Source organism: Apodemus sylvaticus, chromosome 3 (genome assembly GCF_947179515.1).
Source record: "Apodemus sylvaticus chromosome 3, mApoSyl1.1, whole genome shotgun sequence".
Lineage (NCBI taxonomy): Eukaryota > Metazoa > Chordata > Mammalia > Rodentia > Muridae > Apodemus > Apodemus sylvaticus.
In genome coordinates, this window is record NC_067474.1 from 130,014,244 (window position 1) to 130,036,236 (window position 21,993).

Sequence of the window (21,993 nt, forward strand, 5' to 3'; positions counted from 1 at the left end):
TGCCAATCGAACCTCCCGCCACTCTGCCGCCACATTCCCCTATTGGCTGCGTTCAGTGAACTTGACGCTCGACGCTCCGGCCTAAAGGAAGGGGCGGACCTAGGGCTGAGGCTGAGAAGGGTCTTGGATTTCCGCCTAGTCGCTCAACCGGCCAGTAGGAGCCGCGGTTTAGCCTAATGGAAGCAACAGGCAGGTGCAGGAATCCTTGCTCGCCGACCGTCCCTCTTCCTGGCTCCTGCCTTTGGCCCAAGCAGGTGAACCAAATAGATGTTTTGCACTGAAACGACGTGCGGAGGAGTCGCTACTGGACTAGATTTAAAAAGGCAGCACATTTCTGGGGATCTGGTTCGGGCTCTTTAGAGCCTTGAGTATCTTTACTGTGTCACACCTGGAGCAGAAATCTGAGCTGGAGACAGGCAAGGCCGGTGGCCAGTCAAAAGGTGAGCGGAGGCGTTGCTGCAGGCGCCAATTGGTCTGAGATGTCTTGAAATAAGCTAGCTGTCTTTTCCTGGGGCGGAGCTGTGATTTTCGAATCAAACATAATCCCCTATTCTCTAAAAATCCGTTTCCCTTTATCTAAGTGATATTATAGTACCTCTCCTGAGTGGTTATTCTCAGGGGCGATTTAAAGGAGCAAAGTAGCCGCTCCTGGCAGCGCAGGCCTTTAATCCTAGTGCTCATTAGGCATAGGTAAGCAGATCTCTGTAAGGCTAGCCTGGTCTACATAGTAAGTTCCAGGACAGCGAGAGCTCTGTAGAAAGACCCTGTCTCCACGGACGGAAAAAAAAAGTGTTCAAAGTATTTAACATAGCCTCATGCATTACCCAAGCGCTCACTAATCGTAACAGCATGCCCATGACACTTAACCACTACTTAAAAGGATCTTCTTAGCTATTATAATTCATGTATATCCTCAGCTATAAGGTAGATTTATTGTCCCCATTTTGTCTTGTTTGGGAGGGGATTGAGGGGAGGAGTGGCTAGGAATATAGCATAGTGGTAGAGCTTCATTAGCCTTAAACTTATCCTCTGTCACCAGCCCGCCTGGCAGAAATGAGGATATATTAAAGAGATACGTATGTCCTTTCCTTGGCTTTTAGACTGTGGGAACAGTGAACCCAAAAAATTTGAATTTTCCTAGGAATCTCTTGCTGGAGACAAGAAGGCTGTGAGCAGCTTAATGAAAAACAAAACACATACACAAAAAGAAAAGTTAACTTCATTGCCATGAACATGAGGCCAGCCTGGGCTATATAGTCAGAATCTGTCTCCGAATGGGGGAATGTGGATAAAGGATCTGTCACACGACCCTGATGACATGAGTTCAGTCACTCAAAGGTGGAAGGAGAGAACTGACTCCACAGACTTGTCCTCTGACCTCCACATATAAACAGCACATGTGCACCCTCATACAAACATCATGTACACACACACACTAATACCAGAAAAATGTTTTTAAAGGAAAGAAACTCTACCCAGTCCTAGAAAATATGTAAATAATTGTGTTTTGTAGCTTTCTTTTGTTTTGCTTCATTCGAGACTGGGTCTCATATATCCAATACTAGCCTCAAACTTCCTTTTTTAAAGATTTATTTATTTATGATATGTAAGAGTACACTGTAGCTGTCTTCAGACACCAGAAGAGGCATCAGATCCCATGACAGATGGTTGTGAGCCACCATGTGGGTTCCAGGATTTGAACTCAGGACCTTCGGAAGAACAGTCGGTGCTCTTACCCACTGAGCCATCACTTCAGCCCCTAGCCTCAAACTTCTGCTCCTCCTGTTTCTACCTCCTAGTGCTAAAATTATAGCCCTATACTACCGGGCTCAACTTCCCTAATTTTGAACCCTATGTCTCCCCCTCCCCCACTCCCATCAGCCATTGCACACCAGTGGCCATCAGGATGCAGAGAATCAAGGGAGGAGGGTCTCAGTGGTGAAAGACAGGTATGAACCAAACCTGGAGACTGTTTCACAGGACAGCTCATTCGCTGAAATAATTGGGAGTAGCTTATAAGGTCAGAGGGGAGGAGAGGGAAAAGGACCAGGGAGGAAAAGTTGGAATCGGGGCTGGGGCCTTCCAAGTGTATCAGCTAAATTAGCAGACTGATGGTCACATGATTTCTGAAAAACCAGTTCTGGCTGGGAAACTAAAGCCTCTCTGGCTTTATCTCTATGGAGAGAAAAAGGTGAAGAAAAGGTGGCCTTTGTCTCTATGGAGCCTGATTTGGGTAGGGAGTGGCCCCACTCCTGCTGTGCTTTCTGGGGGAGGGGGGAAAGGTGTGGGATATGAACAATGCTCTACTGTCCCTTAATCTGGCTTGGAAACTCACATATCTGACTTTTCCACCCCCAAAGATTAAAGAAGTTGATAGAGTCTGGTTTTTCCATTCTTTGGCCATTGAATTAACTTGTGCTGTTTGTATACAACATGTTAAATCTTTTACTTCAAGAAAAAGGTAACGCTTTGGGGTGGGGTCTCTGTCAGGAGACTGCCCCACAATAGCAACATCTTTTTCACTGGGACTTTCAAGTTCTTGGGTTTGTTGGTTTTGCTTTGTTGTTCTGGTGTAGGTTGGATTTTGGTTTTGTTCTTTGTTGAGCTATATACAGACATCTCACTCTATAGCCTAGTCTGATCTAGAACTCATTTGTGATCCTCCTGCTTCAGCCTCCAGAAAGCTAGGATTACAGGCCTTTCACATCATGCCTAGCATGGAAGAGGCAGACCAGAAAGACAGGAAAATCATGAGAGAAACATGAGAGAAAGGACAGGAGCCCCACCCCTTGGGATCTGTGAAGTTTCTAACCAGACAAGAATCAAATATTACAGTTAGGAGTGGGTGTGGTGGCACTGGCCTTTAATCCCAGCACTTGGAAGGCAGAGGCAGGCTAGTATCTCTGAGTTTGAGGCCAGCCTGGTCCTGAGCTAGTTCCAGAGAACCAGGCTACACAGAGAAACCCTGTCTCTGAAAAATAAAAAAATTAAAAATCCAGCTAGGAGGCTGGAAATAAGAACACTCACGGCTTTTCCAGAGGACCAAGTTCAATTCCAAGCACCCAAGGTTGGTAAAACCACCCAAGGGTCTCAATTTGTATACTTACTCTTTTAGTAATAATTTTATATATTGATAACTTGAGTCTCAAATACTTCTGGAAACATTCCCTATGTTCAAATATTTGTCATCTTTTCATCTTTTTCCTTTCTTATTTTTTTCTACCCAAGGTCCACAGAGATCTGCCTGCCTCTGCCCCCCCCCCCCATGCTTGGATTAAAGGGGTGCACCACTAGATAGAAAGGCTGTTCTTAGGTGTGGGAGAGTAACACAAACAAACAACAGGCACATGGAAAAGACCCCAGCAGGGGCGGGGCTGTATGAAGGAGGTTTGCTCTCCTTGAGGGCTAGAAGTTCTAAGGTTTTAACAAAGACTGGAAGCCTGCTAGGTCCAGAACTTTGAGGCAAACACACCCTGGTCTGGCCTTTTATGTGTCAGATCCATCCTCAAGCGAGGGGCCTTACAGTCAGAGAGAACGCCTGCCAAGCCTCTGTTCTCAGACGCTTTTGTCCAGATCAGGAGGATGAAGAAACAACCAGCCATCTTGAAAATTCACTATCTTTATTTATCTAGTCATGGGCCATATATATATACATATCTTTAGAATTATATGTGTATTAAGTATTTTACCTGGGTGTGTTCCAGTAAGGCACTAGGAGTTAAATGGATTCTATGATAGACAGGGAGAGAGAGATAGCACCCACATGGTGGTACTCACAGCAAGCATGCATACATAAACATAAATCTTAAAATTTACAAAAAGAAAAAGAGGCCCCATCCTCTGCCACGTTGCTCTGATTTGTGTTCAGAGATCCCACCATGCCCCTGGTGGGAGGCATGCACTCTCCTACACCATGCTATTGTCCCTCTGTCTATATTTGGTGTTGTTAATTCCAAAGATTCAAGGAGAAAGACCAACCCAAATCATCATGGCCAAATCAATTAAAGCAAACAATTAAAGCAAGATTTTTTTTATTTGTATAAAAGTATAGCCTTGTTTTTGTGCACTGTGTAAAAGTTATCCTTGTGTTATTCACAAGCTGATTTCTCTGCCCTCATACCTTGTCCAATGTGGACTTAGCATTGTTACGTTTATCCTTTTTTTAAGATTTATTTATTTATTATAATTAAGTACACTATAGCTGTCTTCAGACATTCCAGAAGAGGGAGAGGGAGTCAGATCTCATTATGAGAGGCTGTGAGCCACCATGTGGTTGCTGGGATTTGAACTTAAGGCCTTCAGAAGAGCAGTCAGTGCTCTTAACCACTGAGCCATCTCTCCAGCCCCATTATGTTTATTCTTAGAAGCACCTGTCTCAAGTTTGTATAAACATTGTTTCTCATTCATTCTCTGCCTTGCCAATAAAAATCACCAAACCAATACAAGAGCTTCCGATTCTAAGAGGGAGGAAAAAGAGCAAGGGAAGGAGGGAGCCATGAGGAGAGGTTGAGGAGGCTTCAGAAGAAGCTGGGTCAAGAAAGGGCCAAAAAACGCACGTAACATGGGAACGTTGTCTGGGAGGAAGCACCACTAGAATGGAGGTTTAGAAAGGAGAAATAACTGCTCAGTATTTGGCTCAAAGCAATTTTCATAAATTTTACTCTCTTTGTGTGGTTATCGGGGAATTAACTGGTTAAGGATTAACAGCTGCCGTGCTAATTTTATGAGTCTAGATTCATAATTAATAATTTTACAAACAGTGCCGTCTCTAAAAGTAAGGTTCAAGAGATCAGTCTTGAAGTGGGCAAGACAAAGCTTTTACAGCTCAGGAGTAGGGAGTCCAAATGGGGGATTTGGCAGGCAAAATACATGAAGTTACAGGAAAGTGGCGTATAACAAGTTACTCATAACAGTATCCTGAAATAAAGACATGTTGCAAAGTGGTCATAAAAGGTAGTCATAACAACCTTTTGAAACAAAGATAGGGTTACAAGATAGTTTTAATAACTTTTTGAAACAAAGATGTTTGCTATTTCCTGGAACAGGCAGTACAGACCATTTGTAGTTAAGGATATGGGTTGGGCAGAGTCCTCGAGAAACAGAGATTTAATCACAAACAGGAATAAACCTAGTTTGCCTTTCTATAAGGTGGCTTTCAAGCCTAAGATGGAGGCAGGCTGGTTCATCGGAGTTAATAACCCTTCTAGTAAATCCTTCAGGGGCTGCTCAAGGGCACTGGCTGCTCTTGCAGAGGACCTTAGTTTGATTTCCAGCAACCACATGGCAACTAATAGTTCCAAGGTATCTAACTTTTCTGGTTTCTTCAGGGACCAGGCATGCACATGTATATAGACATACATACATGCAGGCAAAACACACATAAAATAATTTAAAAAATAAAAATAACTCCTTAGTTTCTGATAATCTGTGTGGTGTCTCTTAGAAATCCCATATTCCCTTTCCCCCAATCCCCACCATGTTCAAAACCTCTTTGTATTGTGTGAGTCCTGGAGGTCAGACTTGGGCTTAGCAACAAGTCTCTTTACCTGCCTGTTATCTTGTTTTTACTTTTTTGTTTTGTTTTTTTTGTTATTGTTGTTATTTTTCAAGACAGGGTTTCTCCTTGCAGACTAGACTGGCCTTGAACTCAGATCACCCTGTCTCTGCCTCCTGTGTAGTAGGATTGAAACAGGCTCCACCACCTCCCAGCCTTGTTTCTTTTTCAGTACTGGGTTTTGAGTGTTCTTGGGTGCGCAGGTGCACATATACGTGTAGCTGTGGGCATGTGTGTGTACAGGTGTCTGGGAGGCAGAGGACAACACTGGCTATTATCCATTATGCACGTCCTCCCTGGTGTTTTGAAACAGGGTCTCACTGGCCTGGAACTCAGCAAGTCCGTTACTTAACCTGGCCCATGCGCCTCACAAGCTTGCCTGTTTGACCCTCCCTCAGTGTTAGCCACCAGACCTCACTCTTTTATGTGGATTCTAAGGATTAAACCCAGGTTCATTGGGTAAGTGAGATGGTGCAGTGGGTGCATTGGACTGAGTTCCAATCACAGTTAAAAGCAAGTACCTTTACCCATGGGAAGAGAAAACCAGCTCCTAGGCATTGTCCTTTGGAGTGCCTATGCCTGATGGCAGGTGCACCCCCACCCCTGAGAAATGTAATAAATTAAGGTCTTCATAAAAAGAGAAAGAAAGTTGCTTGGTAAGTGTGTATTCATTACTCTATTTTCTCTACTTTTTCTAGATTATTTTATTTCTCTAGACAGTCTCATGGAGCCCAGGCTGGCCTCAAACTCACTATATAGCCAAGGATGACTTTGAACTTCTGATCTTTCTGCCTCTATCTCCCAAATGCCATGATTTCAGAGTATACCACCATACTACACTTTATGAACTTCACTGTTCTGCTGATTTACCCTAGGACTCATGCATGCTAGAAATGCACTCTGCCTTACACCTGAGCTATATTCCCAGTCCCATGTTTATTTTTTTAGGGCTGGAAAGATGGCTCAGTGGTTAAGAGCACTTACTGCTTTTTCAGAGGACCTGAGATCAGTTCTCAGCACCCACATGGGACAGCTTACAGTTCCAGGAGATCTAATACCGACCGGTCTTTAGCCACCGTGCCCACTTGTGTACACATGTTGCACTTACATAGTCACATATGTGCACACACATATACACATGAAATAATTTTAAAATTTGTATTATTGTTCATTATGTGTGGGTTTGTGTGCATGTATATGGTATGTGCATGTACTGGCTGGTTTTGTGTGTCAACACAGGCTGGAGTTATCACAGAGAAAGGAGCATTCAGTGGAACATTCAGTTGGTGATCAAGAGGGGAGGGCCCATTGTGGGTGGTACCATCCCTGGCCTGGTAGTCATGGGTTCTATAAGAAAGCAAGCTGAGCAAGCCAGTGAGGACCATCCCTCCATGGCGTCTGCATCAGCTCCTGCTTCCTGACCTGCTTAGTTCCAGTCCTGGCTTCCTTTGGTGATGAACAGCAGCATGGAAGTGTAAGCTGAATAAACCCTTTCCTCCCCAACTTGCTTTTTGGTCGTGATGTTTGTGCAGGAATAGAAACCCTGACTAGGACCATTCGTGTAAGGGCAATGAGTGCAGGCATCTGACCCCCTAGAGCCCGAGTTACAAGTGATCATAAACTGTAGGCTGTGCAACAAGTTATCTTAACCTCTTCAGCTCCCACGTGTTTTATATTTTACATATTTAAAACAAACCAAAAAAAAAACTAACCTGCATGATTGAAAGACATTACGTTTACAATGACTACAGATTCGTACCAGTAAGTTTAAAGAGAATGCACCAGAACAAAAGCATGGAACACCATTACTACTTCAAAAATGATATGGAAAACTAGGCATGGTAGCAAGCACATGGAATCTGAGTCTCAGGAGCTGAGGCTGGAGGATCCCTGTGGTACCAAGCTAACCTGAACTACAAAGTGAGACTGTGTTTGGGCTGTTTATTTCTGTAAAGCCAGGCACAGTGGTGTAGACCTGTCATCTCAGTACTTGGGAGATGGAAGCAAGAAGATCAGGAGTTCAAGGTCAGCCTCGGCTACATAGTGAGTTGAAGACCAGTGTGCACAAAATGAGACTGGGGGGCGGGGATGGAAGACACTTAAGCATTTGTCACTTATCACTGATATGAACTTTATTTTCAGATTATCTAAATAGTCCTCTGAGACGTGAAGTTTTTCTGTTACAGAGTTAGACTTATAAATGAAAGTGTACTAATAGTGTCAGGAAATCATATTTTTGTAATCCCAGTGAAATAAAAGGATCATCAGTGGATAGTAAAGCAACTTGGTGAAAAGTTGGTAGGGAAGTTTATGGCTATCGCATCTGAAATTAGAAGGAGGCTGGGGCCCGCCACGTGCAAGGAAGGACCGTGCCCAGGAATGCTGTTGTACTCTGGAATAAGTGAAAACAAGCCTTCCATTGTGTTGTCACTGAAACAGGAGGGCAGCCCATTAGAGAAGTTAGTTTACAATCAAATAACTATTTATACACTTTAAAACATGTGAAAGCACAGAATCATATATTCAACATATGTGTACAAACACATACACAAAGATATATTGACACGTTTGAGTCCAAGAGAAGACTGAGACTAGGGATCAGAAACTAAAAGAAAAAAATGAGCCTAATATCAATGATAATTAACCACTAAGGAATAAAAAAAAGCATTTAAAAAGGAGACATGTCTGTCTCCCAGGGAGAACCGGGTCAGTCTGCTGGGAATGTAATTACCTCTGCCTGGAGTAGCAGGCGCACACGGTGGAACTGGAAAGGAGAAACTGCCAAGAACCCAGCCTGCAGAAACCCTTGGTGGCAAGGGCTACAGGTTTTTAAAACCCTAAGGACTTTCTCCCAAGTCTGAATCCTTTTCTGAGGCCACCCTCAGAACCTGCCTGCCCCAGCCTCCTGAGAACCGGGATTGCCAGCATGTGCCAGCATGCCCAGCCTAACTGGTTTTTAAGCCACTAGGTTTATAGTAATTCATTACATCAGCAACAGCAAATCCGTATACTGCTCAGTCTCCTAGGAGAATACAGAAAGAGTGCCTGGGGGGTGAGGCGAGGAGCCATAGCTTTCCTGGAAGGCCTTACAGGGCATTGACCTTCGCCCTGCTCTGTCTCATTTGTTACCTATCTGAAATTAGCAGATTTCTAAGCAACAGTATGCTGGTAACAATGAGCTGTTTATAGGATTAAGAATTAATGTTTTTAAATGCTTAATATGTAAACCAGGTTAATTTTCTTTTTACATCTTACATTTCCTTGTGGGTGTATACACAGTGTTCTTTAAGCATGTGTAACTGAATACTCAGCATGTACCTGGCACCATACCCACAATGAGCTCGTGGTCACTGTAACCCCAAATATTCTAACTGGAACTGCCACTAAGCTTCCATTCAACCACCACCACTCCCCACTTCTACCAGGTACACACCCTAACACCTGACCTCTCCCACTGTCTGTCTCATGTTGCCTGGACACATGAAACCAGGGTTGCCAGACCCATCTTACCCCTCCCAGGTCCTGTTTCCATAGCTACCATCTTGGAATTATGAGCTCTGAGGAAGACCCCAGCATATGTGGAGAGCAGTGTGCTTCCTCTGCTCAGACTTCATCCTGCTTTCATCTCTCCTGTCTCTCTGCTTCTCCAACCTCTCCACACTTTGCGGAGCTCACAAACAGCTCCTGCCTATAACTCCTAAAGGCTAATAGGACACCCAGGTCTCAACCAGGCAGTCTAGAGGCAGGTAGGATGGACTGGGGATATATTTACTGTGGCTCATAGACTCCTCAGATGATGAAGTCTAAAATTAAGACAGGACACCCAGCTGGGCAGTGGTGGCGCACGCCTTTAATCCCAGCACTTGGGAGGCAGAGGCAGGCAGATTTCTGAGTTCAAGGCCAGCCTGGTCTACAGAGTGAGTTCCAGGACAGCCAGGGCTACACAGAGAAACCCTGTCTCAAAAAAAAAAAAAAAAAAAAACAGACAGGACACCCAAAACCAAGTGTGGTGGCTCAAGAAGCTGAAGCAGAAGGATTGCCATGTGTTCCAAACAAGACTGGCATAGTGTCATGCAGAGGCAGGCAAATCTTTGTGAGTTTGAGGCCAGCCTGGCCTACAATGTTGAGTTCTAGGACAGCCAGTGTTCTGTAGGGAGATCTTGTCTCAAAACATAAACACTGGAATCTCAAAATCACTCACACACGTCTCCTGCCTGACACTTTCAAATCATTTCTGAACTGTGGTACACTTTCACCTTTGCAAGATCAACTTGGTTTTCCTAATTTCACCCAACCCAGTCTCTAACCTCCAGCTCCAGAGTGCTAACCTCTCTACCATGCCTGAACCATCTCACCTTTCTTCCCCCAAAAAATGTACTGGTCTGGGTTTTCCTATCTGATGTCCACACCAGCATGCCCTTTACCTAGCCAGATTGGAATCCCTGTCCGCTAAAGACTCAATTGACTCTTTAGTGGTTGTGTGTGTGTGTCTGTGTCTGAAAGACAGACAGGCAAAGGGTCTCATATAGTCGTACAGTCAGGCTGGCCTTGAACTTGCTATGTAGCTGAAGATGACTTTGAACTCCTGATCTGTATACACCTGTTGGGTGCTGAGATTGCAGGCCAGCTGTGTGCCATTATACCCAGGTAGATCTCAAATCTTACAATGAGGAAATAGTTTTCAAATCCTTTGGGCTTTGGGGTATTGACTGGCTGGGGTATTGACTGGTCTAAGGATGGAGCTGTGGGTTTGCAGGCAGACTGTAAGGTCTGTAACATAGCTACAGCTTCACAACAGGTACAATTGGGCAAATCTATGCCATCTGTAGGCCTAATCCTCTCTGTACCTAAAGGCTAGACTGAATTAAATTTAACCTTGGAGATTTCACCCAGCAACTCAAGCAATGTTGCATAGTGGCCACAAGGAGGCAGGCACTCCCTTCAGCCTCCCTCAGTTTAAAGCCAAAGCAATGAGCCTCAAAAAAATGGAATACAGTAGCTTCAAAGGGGAAAGGGAGCACTGCAGATCAGCTCAGAGTGTGGACTGGAATACAGCATTGGAAATTCCAGTCTGAGGGCAAGAAAACAGGAGACCCTGAGCTGTGGGCACAGTAAGGAGAGATTGAACTCCACAGCTATGGATGGGCGTAAGAAAGGGGAGTCTGAACTCCAGAGCTATGGGCATGGTAAGGAGAGGTCTGGGTCTCAGCACCTGTGGGCACAGTCAGGAGATGTGGCAACCTCAGATAAGAGGCTGAAGCCACTTTGAAATGTGATCACTTAGAGGCAAGGGAAGAGAGGGTCTTTAAGGAGCCAGAGGGTGTACTACTTTAGGATATGATGGTTGCAACCCAACTATTGAGGCATTGGAGCTTGGAGACAGGAGAGTAGACACAGTCAACCTGGCTACCTCCCCTTCCCCAACATGGGATTTCTGAAAAGCAGAAAATGGTTGTTATTCTGGGATTTGAGGAAGACTCCTTCAACTCAGGAGGGCTCACGGAACAAAGCTTACCCTTTTCCCCTCAATAATCCAAGTTCAGGGCCCTAGAAAGACAGGACAGTTACCTTGGACTCAAATGGCTAATCGCCAAGAAATCATTCTGGTTTCTTTGTTTTTTGAGACTGGGTCTCACTATGTATTATAGCCTTGGCTGGCCTGGAACTCGGAGATCCACCCAGCTCTGCCTCCTGAGTGCTCAGATTTAAGTTGTGCACCAACATACCTTATTTTGTCCAGGTATTAACCACATCCTTTGTCCCCAACTCTGCCCATACTCCCATCCCCTTTCTCTGGGCCTGAACCCCAAAATAGCAATTTCTCTGAATGTCTTCTCTAGTACAATTAGCCAGGGCTTAGGATCCAAACCTAGAACCAGTCCTGATTATCCACCAAGTCCAGGAGTCACAGGCTTGCCCTGAAGAAGGGTTTCACATACTCTCTTCTACTTAACAAGGCTCAGCGACCAACAGGTCTCTGTGTTTTCCTGCTACACTCCCACATTGTAGTTCAGACAAAGGGATCCCTTGTGTCTCAACTTCAGGAAAGCATCCTTGTGACCAAATTGTGGAAGGCTGGCCAGAATAAGGGAAGGGTAAGCCCAGTCAGAGATGACAAGATCGCCCCACTATCCAAGAATGTGTCCAGAACCCTGAGACCTTCACTCTCCTTATTTCCAAGCAACAGGGGGATAAGAGACATAAAAATGCAGATGCCTACCTATGCGGCAGTGGCACACACTTTTAACCCCAATAGTCAGAAGGCTGACGTAGCCAGATCTCTTGAGTTTGAAGCTAACCTGATCTACAGACTGAGTTCCAGGACAGCCAGGGATACATAGAAAAACCCTGTCTCCAAAAACAAAACAAAAACCCCTGCAGAGGCCTAAAAAGAAAACTGAGAAGGTGTGAAGACACTCAGGCTGAACTTCTGACAGATCTTGAGCAGGAATCAGGGATGAGAGCAGTCCAGGGCCAGACAATCATCTGCAGTAAAGTGAGCCAAGCAGATTTGGGAGCCTAGGTGGAGGCCTCTGCGTTTCTTACTCCATAAGCGTATCCTTACAACCCTAGTGGACGGGGATGTAGCCTTAGAAGTGAAATCCTTGGGTACCGCATGAAAACACCATGTTTGAAAAGTAAGAACTTGAGAAAAGCATACACAGTTGCCAGGGAAAGCGGTATGTTCCCTCTCACAAGAGGCGGTGGCAGGGACCTTAAATGCCACACCCGCCAGGACTGGTATAGAGGAAGCACTCTTCATGTATCATGACAGGCAATGACATCACTCAGCAGGCATGAAAGGGTTGGTCGCCCAATTCCAGTATCTAGGAGGACCAATCCATGGAGGTTTGCACATTTGAAACAGGGTTGATTATCCACGTTTTTGTAAGAGGCATCCTGGCTCCTAGACTTTGGATGAGGTGATTATTCCTCCATCACTTCTTCAGTGATCTCCTAGAGGCCCTACATTCCATAAAACTCACCTCACTGGGGAGGGGCATAGCGATACCCCTACAACAGGAGCCACGGCTAGGCCTCTAGAGTCAATATCTCTATGGAAATAGCTCTAGGGACCCAATAATTGAGGGATAAATGCAGAGGCTCCCCAGGAACCAGAGAGACAAGCCTGGCTTCCATGGTAACTGATTGTAGTACAGCCTCCGTCTAGTTGGAGGTGGAGGGAAAATGGAGGGAGACTTAGACCAAAAGTTGAAAGAGCCACAAAGTACAAATGGGTAGGAAAGTTTTTACAAGAAGGTCACATCATCCTGGCACTGTCCCCAGTACCAATGAGCCTCAAAGCCCTGCTTAGCATTGTCATCCTCTGATGGCTCAGGTGGTCCACATTGCCCTGGGAGCGTCCATGTAGCTGTTAAGCTCCCTAGCTTGGTGGATGTCATGTCCACCTCAGTCCTGGCCCTGTCCTCACTGGGGATAACCTTTGCCCAGTCAACCTCAGGACAGGAAGACCCAGGGAGTCCTTGTTCATCCACCTCTCTGGGGGTCACAGTGTCCAAGAAGCTGCCAATAGAGACACTGTCCAGCCGGTCAGCTGAACTGCTATCTGGCAGGCTGTCCCAACTGCCCCGCCTTGAGCGTCCTGGGCTTCCCCCTGTCAGACTATACTGACTGCTGGTGAGACTGCTGCAATGGCTGGTCAGTGTGCCCCGCTCCTCCAGCAGCCAACGCACTGCCTCAATACCCTCGTTCAAGGTCACCAGCTGCTGCAGGATCTTCACGTCGATAGCTCGAAGGTAAGCCTGAAGAAGTGAGAAAAGTGGTTAGTTCCAGGTTTCAGGCTGAGTTTCCCAGATGTTTCCCTAACCTTGCTGTCTAGCCAGCTACACTTCACTTTAAAAATCACAGAAAGAGATACAGGCTTTAGAGCAAAGAGACTCCTGTTTAAATTTTCAGATTGAGCTAGGCTGGAGATATAGCTCAGTAGAGATCAACTTGCCTCCTTAGCATATGTGAATTCCTGGGTTCCATCATACCTTGTACCAGACAAAAAAAAAAAGCAACTTCCCAACCAGTCACTGGTGGCACACACCTTAATCCCAGCACTTGAGAGCAGAGGCAGGTGGATCTCTGAATTTGGGGCCACCCTGGTCTACAGAGCTTAGACAGAGAAGCCCTAGACAAAACAAACAAATTACCACCAACAAAACAACTTTCCTATTGATTAGCTACGCGATTCTGAGTAGCTATCTTATTTTCTTTGAGCCTCAGTTTCCTTGATTGAAAAGCAAGGCTAAATCATTCACTTTACAGCATGGAAGCAAGGATTTTGAAAATGCTATCAGCTGCACACTATCTACAGTAACTAGATCTACTTTGTAGATGTTAAATATTAATATGAGGCTAGGGGGGTTGGGTGTGGCTCTGTGGGAGGAACACTTGCCTAGCATGCACTAGGCCCTGGGTTCTAGGTTCTATCCCTAGCACTGGATAAACTAATGTGGTGATACACACTTGTTTTTTTGTTTTGTTTTGTTTTTTTTGTTTGTTTTGTTTTGATTTGTTTTTGGGTTTTGGTTTTTTGTTTTTTTTTTTTTTTTTTTTTTTTTTTTTTTGGTTTTTTTTTTTTTTTGGTTTTTTTGGATTTTTTTTTTTTTTTTGGAGACAGGGTTTCTCTGTATAGCCCTGGCTGTCCTGGAACTTAATCTGTAGACCAGGCTGGCCTTGTACTCAGAAATCTCAGCCTGCTGAGTGCTGTGATTAAAGGCATGAGCCACTACTGCCTGGCCAAGATTTTTTTTTTTTTAATGTGGCTCATGCATATAACTTTAGCACTTAAGAACTGAGGAAACACTTAGGAGGCAGAGGCAGGAAGATCTCTGCAAGTTGAAGACCAGCCTAGTCTACAAAGTGAGTTACAGGTCAGGTAAGACTACATAGTAAGGCACTGTCTCAAAAATCAAACAAGCAAACAGAGAGGCTGAAGTAGGAAGTCAAGAATTTGAGGCCAGGGGCTTAAGAGATGGCTCAGCAGTTAAGCGCCAATGCTCCAGATGAGGACTGGACTGTGGTTCCTGCTGTGAGAATTTTGGTTTCTTTTTAAAAACAAAACTAGGGGGCTGGAGAGATGGTGGTTAAGAGCACTGACTACTACTCTTCCTGAGGCACTGAGTTCAGTTCCCAGTGGCTCACACGGCAGCTCACAGCCATCAGTAATGATGGCCCCTTCTAGCCCTCTTCTAGGTGTACATGCAGATAGAACATTTGGTTTGGCTTTTTTTGGTTTTGTTGTTGTTTTGTTGTTGTTGTTGTTGTTGTTGTTGTTTTGGATTTGGTTTTTTCGAAACAGGGTTTCTCTGTATAGCCCTGGCTGTCCTGGAACTCACTCTGTAGTCCAGTCTGGCCTTGAACTCAGAAATTGTCCTGCCTCTGCCTCCCAGAGTGTTGGGATTACAGGTGAGCACCACCACTGCCCAGCCAGAATAGAACATTTATATACATAAAATAAATGTTAAAAAATTTTTAAAAGCCTAACAAATTTAGAGTTAGGGTTAATGCAGAGTCCCTGCCCAGCATGTCCAATTCTCAGCACACATGTGCAGGTGCACACAGACAGACAAACACACACAAATCCAAAATCCATCCTGACTGGGTATGGTGGTTTGAAGAAGAATGTCCCCCATAGACTCATGTGTTTAAATAGTGGCACTATTAGGAGGGTGGCCTTGTTGGAGGACATATGTCACTAGTGGGAGGGCTTTAAGGTCTCCTGTGCTCAAGTTATACCCAGTGTGTCTCAGTCTTCTTCTCCAGCCTGAGGATGGAGATGTGGAACTCTCAGCTACTGCTCCAGCACCATGTCTGCCTGCATGCCACCATGTTTCAAACCTCTCAATTTTAATAAATCCTAATTAAATTAAATTAAATCTAATTAATTCTAAATAAATGTTATAAGAATTACTTATAAATAAATCTTATAAGAATTGTTGTGGCCATGGTGCTTCTTCACAGCAATAGGAAACCCTAACTAAGACATTGGGCTTCAAACTTTCTATTCAAGGTAAACTATTAGATCAATCCAGACTTACCAGTATGACTCAGAAACTAAAGGATAGCTAGGAAGGCGTTAGCTGGGAAGCGGTCTGGGCCAAAGGGACATGGGAGCTGGGGATCAAGTTGGTACCAGCTTGGTTCCCTGTTCCCTGAAGGCTGGATAACAAGGCTTGAGGGAAGTAGGGCTGGACGAAGCTCAGGGTCAGATCCCAATAGTTGGGGTTTGGGGCCATTGGTGTCCATTTAGTCTCCTGGAAGAGTGACCCACAGTGTCCTCTCCAGGATCCCTCCAGCCCTCAGGTGTACCGAGTTAACCCTTTCTCAAGCACAAGTCTGAAGCCACTCCTATGCTTTGCCGTCAGCAGCCGCATTCACCATCCTGTCACACTGTGGTCCTTGTCCATCTCTCTAGCTTGATTCTAACATACCTCTTTGTGAATCAAGATCCTGCTGCCTGTTGTTTTTGAGATAGGTCTCACTGTGTACCCCCGGCTGACCTGGAACTCACTATGTATGCCAAGGTGGTCTCAGACCCATAGAGATCTGTTTGCCCTTGTCTTCTGAGTCCTAGTATTAAAGGAGTGTGCCAGTATACTTGGCACATTATTGCTTTTAAGTTTAGATTCAATTTTTAACCAATTTAACCGATTCATATAGAAATGATCCTGGTGGCACAAGTTTGTAATCCCAGCTACTGAAATAGAGGCAAAATTGCAAGTTCAAGGTCATCCTAGACAACTATTTCAAAATATAAAGATATCTTTCAAAAGGACTTGGAGGGCCAGCAATGTGGCTTAGCAGGTAAGGGCACCTGCCTTTTCCTCTCATAAGATTAAAAGTGAGCCAGGCGGTAGTGGCGCACGCCTTTAATCCCAGCACTTGGGAGGCAGAGGCAGGCGGATTTCTGAGTTCGAGGCCAGCCTGGTCTACAAAGTGAGTTCAGTACAGCCAGGGCTATACAGAGAAACCCTGTCTCAGGAAAAACAAAAACAAAAACAAAACAAAAGATTAAAAGTGTGTGCCGCAATGCCTGCCTTCACTTGCTGTTCTTGAAGACTTGAGTTCAGTTCCCAGCTCCCTCATGGTGTCTCATAACAATCCTTAACTCCAGTTCCAGGAGATATGAAGCTCTCTTATGACCTCTGCAGGCTCCAGTCATACATGTGGCCAACACATATGCATAATTTTTAAATTTCACGTGACAAATGGTAGAGAAAACAACTGCTACAGAGAATTGTGCCCACCTGGAGGGCCATGACCGAAACCTAGATGAAAGTCCTGAGCTAAGACTGGTTAGGCTGGACTTGACAGGACAGTGGACATTCCAACCAAAGGATGTACCCTCCTCCAATTCTAAATGGCAAACACCTGACACCACATCACTCCAGGTCAGCTCTCCTGGGAGGCAGGCCATCATTCCAGCATTTTTTTTTTCTTGAACTTGTGATTCTGCTGCCTAACCTCCAGAGTACTGGGATCACATGCATGCCCTGCCACACCCAGTTTTATGCAGTGCTGAAGATTCAACTCAGGGCTTGCAGGATGAAAGGCAAGCAGGGATCAACATCTGAGCGAGCCCCAGCAGCATTTCTCTTCCTGTACAAGTCTCAGTCTGTCTCCTTCCCTAACCCAGGTCATCTGCTCCCTGAGAGCAGTCCCTGCCCAACTCCCTTGAGGTTCTCTGCCTAAGGTGGCACAGAGTCCCTTTCATTTAATTTTTTGATTCTCTCCCCTTCGTTATCTGATCTCTCTGTTGGTCCCCGAGACTCAAGAGACTGAGTTGTACTGTGTTGCTTAGGAAACCAATCTGAGCACCAGATTCTTTAATCCTGCGACAGTGGGATTCCCTGACTGTGACAGCATCACCTCCCAGAATAGAAGCAGAAGGCTTTCTCAATAGAAAAACACTCATTTCATGCCATCTCTTTGGAAACAGAGCAGAAGATAAATAAAGGCCACCCAATGCTTTTCCCTGGAGGCTCCTTCTCCTCCCCATGAGTAGATCAGACTCTGCCCAGCCCAGGTGTCCACAGCAGGACTCCCTCTGTTCTCAACCCAAATCAGGCCTCAGGTTAAAAGCCTGGTGACCCACCGGGCGGTGGTGGCGCAGGCCTGTAATCCCAGCACTCTGGGAGGCAGAGGCAGGCGGATTTCTGAGTTCGAGGCCAGCCTGGTCTACAGAGTGAGTTCCAGGACAGCCAGGGCTACCCAGAGAAACCCTGTCTCGGAAAAAACCAAATCCAAAACAAAAAAAAACAAAACAAAAAAACCAAAGCCTGGCAACCAATTTCTAGATCCATGGTAACTGACTGCTGGCATTAAATATTGTCACTAAAATGGAAGCTCTTAACAGGTGTCCAGTTCCACAGTTACCCCCTTATTTCCTCCACTAAAGGGTAAAAGTCCTAAAGACAAGGAAGAGACAGGGCCTTCCCTAAGACAACAAACACATCGGAAGTAGAGCAAGATTCAAACCCATGCCTTTCCTCCGTTCCCTGCCTAATGCGTTTTCACAAACGGCTCTGTGGAGGTGGCTTCTCACAGCAGCAGCTCTTTGGGTGGACTGAGAGACGGCCATTGTCTGCCATCCCCACACATCTCAGAGTCTGGCTCTGTGCTCGGCTCCTGACTAAGGAAACAAAGCAAGAGTAGGAAGCCAAAAGCAGGGCTGACCTTAGCCTGAAGAGCAAGCCTCTGCTCCTACACAAGATCAGGACAAGGGGCATCTGAAGGGTAGAGCAGAGTTCAAGAAGAAATCAATGTTGTCCTGGCCTGAGGGGGAAGGAGCCTGACTGGAGATCCTCCCTCTGCTGCTACCCTGTTCATGGGGAACCTCAGAGCCCAGGCCTGACAGGCCAAAAGTTAAGAGATGAACCCAAAAGTTGAATGTAGTCCCTGAAAGTTTATAAAGAATGCGAGTCAGGGGTCAGGCTGGCCTCCAGATTTCCTGTATGAGAAACAAGCCCATGGTGTTTGGAACTTTTCTCATTTCAATGACATGAAGCGTGCTAACATATCTGGCACAAAGCATTCATGATGAATGCGGTCAGATAATCTGGGCTGAAGTCTTGACTTTACTTTTGTGAGTGACCTTGAACAGCTGCTTAACCTCTCTGTACCTCGGTCTTTCATCTATGAAATACCATGTATCAAGCTACGCATGAAGGGGACATCACATAGCAGTGGTGGCACAGCTAGACTGCAGAGCACTCCCCTAGCATGCAAGAGAACCTAGGCTCAATCTCAACACCTCCAAGGAGAAGAATGGCTGGGGAGACATGATGTCGCAGCAGTCAGAGCCCTTGTTCTCACAGAGCACCCAGGTCAGGTTCCCAGCACCCACATCCTCACGACGGGGATGGCTCGGGACCATCCAGAACTCCAGTTCCAATTGATTGGATGCTCTTTCTGATATTCATGGGCAACAGGCACGCATGTGGTACACATACACACATACACGTACACATAAAGTTTCTTTAAAAAGAAAAACACCTTGTACCATTCTGGATGTTAATACGTGGCTTACATTCTAAGTATAATTTAATGTCCAGCTGGGTGTGGTAGCACATGCCCATAAGCTCAGCATTCAAGAGGCTGAGAGAAGAGAAATATGAGTTTGGAGCCAGCCTGAGCTACACAGTGAGCCCACATCTCAAAAACAAAACACCTTAGTTTTCAAAGGACAAACTAGGTAATCTTTCTCTATGCCTTGAGCAATTTGTACAAAGAGGCAAGTCAGACCTCTTTAAGAGGTGAATACAGCCACAGCCCTGCTATGCAGAATTTGGCACTCAAATACAACCTTCAAAGTCAAACACACACTTGGCATTCAGATCCTGCCTACAAGGATCCTCAGACCACTCAGCTCAGGGAACTCTTAGCCTCTATTACCATAGAATGAAAGCCCTGGACTAGCCTTCAAGGTCCCCTGTCCTTGCTTCCACCCCTCCAGATCTGCTTGACACAGGTTGTGCGCACAGTGGGGCCCCAGGAAGACTTGTTAGCTGATATAGTCAGTGTGGACTTCTGGTTCTGAGCCAATGAGTAGCTGGCAAGTCCTCAGTTCTCCAGAACTGGCTGCAAAGTGGTGGCAGGTGTAATTCATCTCTTTCACCGGAACCAGGGCCCCAGGGGAGCCCGCTGGGACCCGGCTGCCCATTTGGCTCAGAATCCAGCCCAACAGCTCCAGGGAAGGGGGTGGGAAGGGGTGGCTGTTTCCTCCCCCTTTCCCCAAGAAAGCCGAGAGACCCTGGGACTCTGTCTGAGACTGAGTCCCAGGTAAAGGACCAACTCGGACTGTGATGCTACTATGTCTCTATTGAGGTCTTACTTAGAACCTGTAGTACCGTGATGGTGGGATGCTTAGAAAAAGGACGGTTTTTAGTGTGCCCCGGTGCAGGCAGTTTCCAGCAGGGTATTACTTCACCAAAGCTCTTTTTTTTTTTTTTTTTTTTTTCTGAATCCTGACCTGAACACCCTAGGGCCTTAAAAACAAAACCTCTTCCCTTGTTTGCCAGAGAAAGGGGGAGAAAACAGTTGCCTTATAGTGGGATCTGAAGAAATTGGTGGCCCCGATGCCGATGGGAAGAATTTGCGCTGTACTAAGTTTTTTTGTGCTGCTTAGCCCTGGCCTCTCTCCTCCCGATTATTGGGCAGGGAAAACTTCCAAGAGCTGTGCCTCCTACTCCCAGTTCTCAGGACCTATCAACCCTTCATTCACCCTTGGGAGACAATAAAACGTCACTTCACTCTGCTTTCAACCCAGGATGTATGGATCGACCCAGGAAGGACCCTCTTCTCCAGCCCAACTCTGGGAACCTGAGCCTGCCCCTACAAATGTCCTCGTCCCCGTGGCCTGTAGCACCCACACTCACCAGCTCCATCCTCAGCGCCATAATCTTGTCCCCTAGGCCGTGGCCGGTGCTGGGCGCCCCTGGGAGCAGTGCGTCCTCAGAGGTTCCCAGCTCGCACTCGCCTCGAAGCCCGCGGAGCAGTCCTTCAGGGGTCTTCCTGCCCACCTTGCCCTCCACGTCTCGCAAGTCAGGCGTCTGGGACTCCGCGGTCCCCTCCATGTGGGCCCAAGTCAGAAAAGGACTGGGCGACCAGGGTCCGGTTCCCAAGGGTCCTCCCTTCTCTGCTACGAACGCGGAGCGAAACCCGTGGATCCCCGCCCGCCCCGCGCGGGGGGTGCGATGGGGGGGGGGGGGGAGACAAACAGGAGGAGTGTGCCGTAATGCTCAGAAAAACCGCGCAGTTGAGGGAGCGAGGTACTGAGTGGTGCGCACACAACTTCTAACCCTGAAGGCATGAGAATAGGTGATCCTGGATTTGGAACTGAAGACCTCAAAGAAAGCTCAGTGCCTTCTCCCTACATTGGCACCAGCTAGACTTACAGTAGGAAGCTAATAAATGTTTGCTGAATGAAAAATAGCCCCAATCAGAACTAACAAGGCTGCCGAGGTTTTTGAGGGCTTTCTGCTAAAAAGCTGTTACAGGGGTTAGACTATGGCCACTCAGTTCACAGACACCTCCAGCATCTAGAAATCAGCTGAAAGAGTAATAGGAGGGCAATCCCCCTGGCCAGTGAAAAGCAACCATTATTTAAATAGAAGGGATCCACACCGTCTTGATGTTCATCCTACATGGGCTTAGAAAAGAGGTGCTTCCTAAGACTGTAAGCATGGGTAATCTGAAAACCCTGGCAAGTTAGCACCTGAGATCCTACATTGTTTTCTATTTTGTTTTACCAAGATAGGGTTTCTCTGTGGCCCTAGAACCCACTGTAGACCAGGCTGTCCTAGAACTAAGATGTCCTCCTGCCTTTGCTGGGATTAAAGTCATGAGCCACCACTGCCTGGCTTTTTTTAAACAGAGAGGGTAAACCAGGCAGTGGTGGCACACGCCTTTAATCCCAGCACTTGAGAGACAGAGGCAGGCAGATTTCTGAGTTCGAGGCCAGCCTGATCTACAGAATGAGTTCCAGGACAGCCAGGGCTGCACAGAGAAACCTTGTCTCGAAAAACCAAAAGAGAGAGAGAGAGAGAGAGAGAGAGAGAGAAGAAAAGAAAAAAGAAAAAGAGAGAGGGTCTCACTGTGTGGTTCTGGCTAACCTAGAACTTGCTATGTAGAGTGAACCAGCTTGAATTCACAGAGATCCACCTGCCACTGCCTTACCAGCATAGGGAATTTATTTTTTTTTTTTTTTTTTTTTTTTTTTTTTTTGCTTTTTGGATTTGGTTTTTTTGAGACAGGGTTTCTCTGTATAACCCTGGCTGTCCTGGAACTCACTCTGTAGTCCAGGCTGGCCTTGAACTCAGAAATCTGCCTGCCTCTGCCTCCCAGAGTGCTGGGATTACAGGTGTGCACCACCACCGCCCGGCTAAAATCTTTTTTAAAGATTAATTTTCTATCTTACAAGTGTTTTT

At 46.0% G+C, this 21,993-nt stretch overlaps 1 protein-coding gene across 1 annotated transcript; it reads right to left on the reverse strand.

The window, feature by feature from the left end:
- Nucleotides 1-5,412: 5,412 nt before the first annotated feature.
- Lurap1 (leucine rich adaptor protein 1) lies at nt 5,413-20,740 on the reverse strand. The gene is made up of 2 exons (XM_052177057.1): nt 20,443-20,740; nt 5,413-13,317 (listed from the first exon to the last, which is right to left on the reverse strand). Exons 1-2 carry the CDS (start codon nt 20,638-20,640, stop codon nt 12,805-12,807), a joined length of 711 nt encoding a protein of 236 aa, XP_052033017.1. The 5' UTR covers nt 20,641-20,740; the 3' UTR covers nt 5,413-12,804.
- Between the last annotated feature and the right edge of the window lie 1,253 nt (nt 20,741-21,993).

Bases quoted from the DNA above. Each gene is read 5' to 3' on its own strand.
- Lurap1 (XM_052177057.1), bottom strand. From the start codon at position 20,640: ATGGAGGGGACCGCGGAGTCCCAGACGCCTGACTTGCGAGACGTGGAG. The intron at 13,318-20,442 runs GTGAGTGTGGGT...TCACTTCTTCAG, and splicing joins TGGCGCTGAGGATGGAGCTG to GCTTACCTTCGAGCTATCGA.